At 45.9% G+C, this 5,984-nt stretch overlaps 1 protein-coding gene across 1 annotated transcript in view; it reads right to left on the reverse strand.

Annotated features, from left to right (window-relative positions):
* Positions 1 to 5,810, reverse strand: part of LOC116851505 (enhancer of split mgamma protein-like) — a 17,456-nt gene extending 11,646 nt beyond the window's left edge. The window contains exon 1 of the mRNA XM_032830964.1: positions 5,550 to 5,810. Within this exon, the coding sequence (XP_032686855.1) occupies positions 5,550 to 5,561 (12 nt within the window). The 5' untranslated portion in view covers positions 5,562 to 5,810. The remainder of the gene's footprint in view (positions 1 to 5,549) is intronic.
* Between the last annotated feature and the right edge of the window lie 174 nt (positions 5,811 to 5,984).

The following is a 5,984-nucleotide window of genomic DNA, read 5'->3' on the forward strand; positions in this document are numbered from 1 at the left end:
TTTAGGACGGCATTTCTGTCCAGACGTCTTATAATGCTATTTCTCTCGTTCTTACGTTTGCGATAGAGGATGGAAGATCGCCGCGACTCCCACCACTATTCCCTCTCCAAGCGTCCGACGATCGTATACCGCTAGCTCCCTCCGCCACTCCGTGCTGCTCTTAGCTCACCTACACGCAGCAGTGTATGAGTGACGCGTTATCGTGTGCGAGTCACACGGATATTCGGACGGCATTAACGCCGGTGCGTGTACACGGTCCTATCCTATGAAAATTTACTCTATCTCAGTAAATTTTTAAATTTCTCTTGCAATATCCACTCGAAGATTCTCTCATTGCCGCTGTCACGCTCCAAAAGTAGCAGCGCGCCGAAACGCCGCGAAGCATCGTCGAGGCGGGCGCACTACAAAGAGGAAAGAGGGAGAAAAACAAGAGAAAAGGAGGAAAAGGAGTAGAGGGAAAAAGGAAGATAGATGATAAAAAAGCGCAAGTCATCGAGCGAGCGGGGCAGCCGCCGCCGCCGCCGTCGCCGTCGCGGTAGTAGCCAAGTCCCAAGAGAAAGAGACGGAAAGACGAGAAGGAGATTGCCGGCAACAGCAGCAACGGCGGCAGCGGCATGAGCAGGAGGAAGGAGGTAGCGCCGAGGATGAAAAAACGCGGTTTGTGTTCACGGCTCGGGCGGCTCGGACGTGTGCGAGTCGCGTGTGAGGCTCGCGCCTGTCGTTGTCTCTGTCGCGAGCACGGGTCCGCCGTGCCGGGCCCCAGCGCTCGGGCCCGGGCTGTTGCGGTCTCTGTCGGGCCTCGTGCCGGCTGAAGGGCCCGTGTGGGACGCGATGCCTCGCCTCGTTCTCACGGTAGCCTCCGACAGGGGCCCCCCTTTTGCTCGCTTCCTCCGGTTCATCCTCCTCCTCCTCCTCCTCCTTCTCCTCCTCCTTCTCCTCCTCGCCTCCCCGATCACGCACCACCCTTTGGCACCTTCTCCCTCCTGTTTTCCGGACCGTGCGCGCCGCCGTGACTCGCGTGCACGCGTGTGCGTTTCGCGCCAAGCACGCGTCTTTAGTCCCGTCGCACGTCATGATTTTCTGCGTCGTCGTGTGATACGTCGTCTGATATCACGAATATCAAACGATAAAATATAATTATAATCGACGCGCGCGCGTTTTGTTTTATATTAATTTCAAATTGAATACTGTTGAATTTAAAGGATGAATAGGAAATCTTAAGGTGTCATTTTACAACTATATTACATGTCATAACTTGTTCCGTGTGACAACTAGCTTTACGTAACAATTGGGCCTAAATGACAACTAGCCCCATACAAACCTATATAAAGCTAACTCAATGCGACAATTAACCCCAGTCTCTTATATAACATAATAAAGCTTATGTTCTTAACTTGACGTTACAAATGGCAATTTACTGTCATCTTCTGTCATGTCGATTTATGCGCTTATTTAAGAATTAATATTTAATATTCGTTAAATAACTTTGATACTTTATTTTGATACTTAAGATTTTCATAGTGTGGGGAAATGCTGAATTTGACTTCGGTACTAGTTTGCTTCTTTCCCTAACGATGTGAATTGAAATGTTCACGAAACGTTGGAAGCAACTATGCAAAAAGTCGAAAGTCAAATCTAGCAAATAATTTGTAAAAAATAACAGCCTAAGAAATATTGTATCTTAAGTCTTCATTAGTCTGCAAGTTCAACAGAATTTGGAAAGAAACAATTTTATGATATCTTACTTCCAAAGTATCCAAGTTTGTTTACGAAATTACCGAGATTTTAAGCGCAAATATTTTCCACCAAAACTGTCATCAGCAAAAAATTGATCTGATTGAGCAGATGCACGGGTAAAATGTGAAATCTCAGTTTGGCGTGGCGTGTTTGTCGGCTGAATTTAATTGGCACATCATCTGAATGCAAATGACAGCATAAGGAGTCTGTTGAGATCATTTGCGCTTCCTGTAGAAGCCTTCGATAAAATTGAAGGTCTCGGGAGAAAGTGAATCGAGTATGTTTAACGAATATTGCGACGATCCAGTCGCTCGAAAATCGTTGCAGTGTAATGCACGATCGAGATCGCTTAGCGATCAGTTTGGCGTCTTAATTAGAGATTGAGTGGACGCGCCTTTCGTGAGAAGTCGCTCGTAACTTTTTCAATTGGTTCGTCCCCTCAGCTTATTTGCGTATATATTCGTATCAGGGGAGAGCGCGCAAAAGTGTACGTGTGCGATAGAAAGGAGAAGAGTGCACGAGAGAAAAGGAAGTCGCGCGTGCGAGCGCGCACGTTGTTGCTGTTATCGAAAGTTATCCAAAGGAAAGGTTCTCCATTGTCCGATGTTTGAAGAATTAGCGCAATTTACTCTAGCGTTAACGCGGGAAATATGAAATCTAACACTAACATCACTATTCCCACAGCTGCTGCGTGTCCCTTGAACACGCAATTGCGTTGATTTACACACACGCACACGATTCCTCACGCGTCGGGAGAATAAATAAATAACAACGAGAGACGATAAACATCTAGAGTGGATGAACGGATGCGGAGATAATCGACAAGCTGCGCGTACGTCAACGACGACGGTATAGCGCGCGAGTGCTGTTTAAATCGAGAGACGGGAACCCCGAACGGCTTCCTTCGTTAACCCGTTTTCGGTTCTGTCGTTTAATTGCATTTCGACTTTCGCGACCGCTCTCGCGGAATAATCGTTCGCTCAACGAGGTCGCTTTTCGCGGGGGGAACGACGAAATGCGTCTCGTCGCCGACGGTGCGCGCCGCGTACCCTCACGCAAAAATTTCAATTTCCGGCCCGGCCGCGGCGATCGCTGCGTACTCGCTAGCGTAAAACGCGCGGTAACACGTGCAAACGCACGCACGGTATTCGTTTTTCATGAATGGTGTGTCCCCTTCCCCCCTTTCCCGCGCCGTCATCTTCCCTCTACCCTCCTACCCCTCCCTTGCCCGACCGCCCTCGTGGCTTGGACCGGCGCGATTCACCACTTGCTCGCACCCTTCTCACTCACGAACACGAAATTATCGGGAATCAAAGGTGCCTGCATACAGTTGGCGGCACAATGAGCCGCGCCGTTCGTGAATGAATGCGCGCGTGTACGCACGAGCCAGCGGCAGCAACACGGTCGCGCGGGGCTGGAGTTATAAGTCGTGTCCTCTCTTGGCTAAATTCTGCTTCATTGTCGTCCGGTAATTATTCATGACCGTCTATCGCGAGGATCGCTTTTTGAATGAGCGCAGGTGCTCGCACGCCCGTGATCGTGGGAATTTCGCTCCGGCTTCTCGACCAACGGGAAACCGATAGCAGGTGGCGGCGGCAGGACGGCCGAGAGTAGGGATTCCGCGACGCGGCCGATGATGGAGTCATTCAGTTATCTTTGTCGGATCGAAAAAAAAAGTATCGGCGAGTCGTGCAAAAATCGGTATTTGCAATTCGTATGGAAACGCGAATTAAAGAGAGAAAGACAGAGAGAGAGAGAGAGAGAGAGAGAGAGAGAGAGAGAGGGAGGAAGAAGTAATTATAATTTCAACGTTCCACTCGTCAAAATAAATCCACTCTGACGTATTTTTGGCTGATCGAATACTTCGAAACTTCGAGTGACTTTCGCGAGTGAAAGTTTCACTTCGAAATCGCCGCACATTCTTGCGTTTTAATTTGTAACGCGATTTGTAAGGTGGAATTATTTCGCTGCCGATGCACATGCAGGTAGTTGCTCGTGAACCGATCGTGAGCCGATGCGAATCGATCAACTCTCTACTGCCTACTATGATTCTGAACTCACAATCCAGTTTCATCATTATTTATTTCTAATATGAATGTCGTGTCTGCTTGGTTAATATGACATGAAAATCACAATATGGCTATCCTTTTTTAGTATGTTAGTAGCGATAGTAACTGATCCCAACGTGATCTCAGAGTCACTAATCTATTTTGGGAAAATAAAAAATCACAAAAATAAAATTTCACTTTATATGTGTTGAGTACTTTAGTCGTAAACTATATACATGAAACATTTTTACAACATGAGAAATTAATTTACAGAGGGCAGTAGAGAGTTAATAGCGCAGTGGACATGTCTTACCCTCACAAACTGCGTCCGAGTGTCCTCGACAATTTTTGCGTTAACTCGTATAATTTCGTCGGCATTCATTGTCATTAATTGTTACGAGTTGTTGATTTATTTCTGGTGACTCGCGATGTGGCCGAACCACCCGCTCGATACATCAATACTTTCGATATATTCTGAAAGCGACATATTTGATGTGTTGGACGCGTCGCGCCGCGACAAGATTTGCCGTTCTACGTAACGTATGAGAACGTAACAAGACGCACGTTGGATAAGAAAATGCATGTGTAATTACCGGGTCCGTGCACAGAGCTCGTCCGCGCGCGACGACTCTCCATTTTCTTCGGTGACGAGGATGCCGATTGGAGCGTGGGCGTCGAGACGACGGCACGGAACGTCGTTGGGGCCCTGCTCCTCTGGTGACCGCGGGAGCGGAACACGAAGAGCTTCCTGAAACGCTCCAGCGCCGACGGCCGTCTCGTTCCCACGAGACGCATGGTCCGTCTCGGGACCGCTCGTCTAAGATCTACCCGTGTCTAACTGACTATTCGAAGCGACAGCCAACGATCATTATATAGAACTCGCGGAATCATGGCGCAATCAAACATTGGGGTAGGTCGAGGCGGTGCATCGCCACTCAGTCACGCGCGCGCCGTGCGCGACGACGGGAAGGGGAGACTTTTTGCTTTCAAATGGATCGAAATATATCGAGAAGGTAGGTGGACATTTAAATAAATTTAATGTAAAGTAATCGAGTCTAATACTTCGAGGCAAGACCCCAATTGAAATTTTACTTTTATATTAACCTTGCAAATTCAGTAAAATATAAACAATCAATGTCGAGATATAATTATACCATGTAAATGGGTACTTACCGCGTTATTTTTTTTCTTTTATTGAAATTTAACCACTTGTGAAACTTAACCACACGCGATGCATACGCGAATTTCAGGGAATAGAGACAAAAAATTATCAGCTTTTCTTTATTCACAATTATTTTCTTGTATCACTTTTTTTTATCATATTAGTGTTGAAAATTTGATAGGATTTGGGAATTCAAAAAGAAAAATATTGGCATATGCCAATATCTTGTGGTCCAAAGAGCATTGTTAGACACGCAAATCAGTACTTGCGAGACTAACAGAAGATTTTAAGAGCGGGAGAGGGGAAGGGAGTATTCATAGTTTTAAGATATTTGTTATCTTAGATTAAGAACGTAATTAATTTTTTATTTGTATTCGTGGATCATTAGCCAGCTATTTTTTAAATAACTTTTAGTATAGAATATTGGTATAAAATGAGAACAGATAAATAATAAAAAGTTCATAAAATATGATTACTTATTAAACAATAGTAGACTATATGAAAAAAAAATACCGATCTAAATTTCGACTCAGACATCTCCCACATTCTCATCAAGTCCGTTAAAATCGGAAACATCTTGTATAATAAATGACTTGGCATACCTGAAAATGCATGATGCATCACCGCGTCCCGACGTTCTGCATCCTTCATCTTGACTTCATCCAATGACCCAGCATCCTGCTCCGTCGTAGCATTGACACTACACTCGCGTAGACACGATTTGATCTGAGAAGCACGTGTTAATGCGACGTCGACGAGAGTCCGATTCAACATTTTAAGAGCGGACGGGTGTTGTATAAACAATACATCCTCCTCCCCTCCGATCTATGTACTATGCGTCGCGGTGTGTGGCTCGCTCGCTGACTCGAGACATAATGTTTCGATCACGGAGAAGTTCCCAACGCGCGAGAATATCATAACAATCGGCAAAAAATGACAAAACACAGCTTATCGAGCGCCAACCGTTCAATGATCAATGGTGCGTATATAATCTTAATGGCTAAAAGAGAGAGAGAGAGAGAGAGAGAGAGAGAGAG

Source organism: Odontomachus brunneus, unplaced genomic scaffold (assembly GCF_010583005.1).
Source record: "Odontomachus brunneus isolate Ranch 3 - 2012 unplaced genomic scaffold, Obru_v1 Obru_scaffold_176, whole genome shotgun sequence".
In the NCBI taxonomy this organism is placed as follows: Eukaryota; Metazoa; Arthropoda; class Insecta; order Hymenoptera; family Formicidae; genus Odontomachus; species Odontomachus brunneus.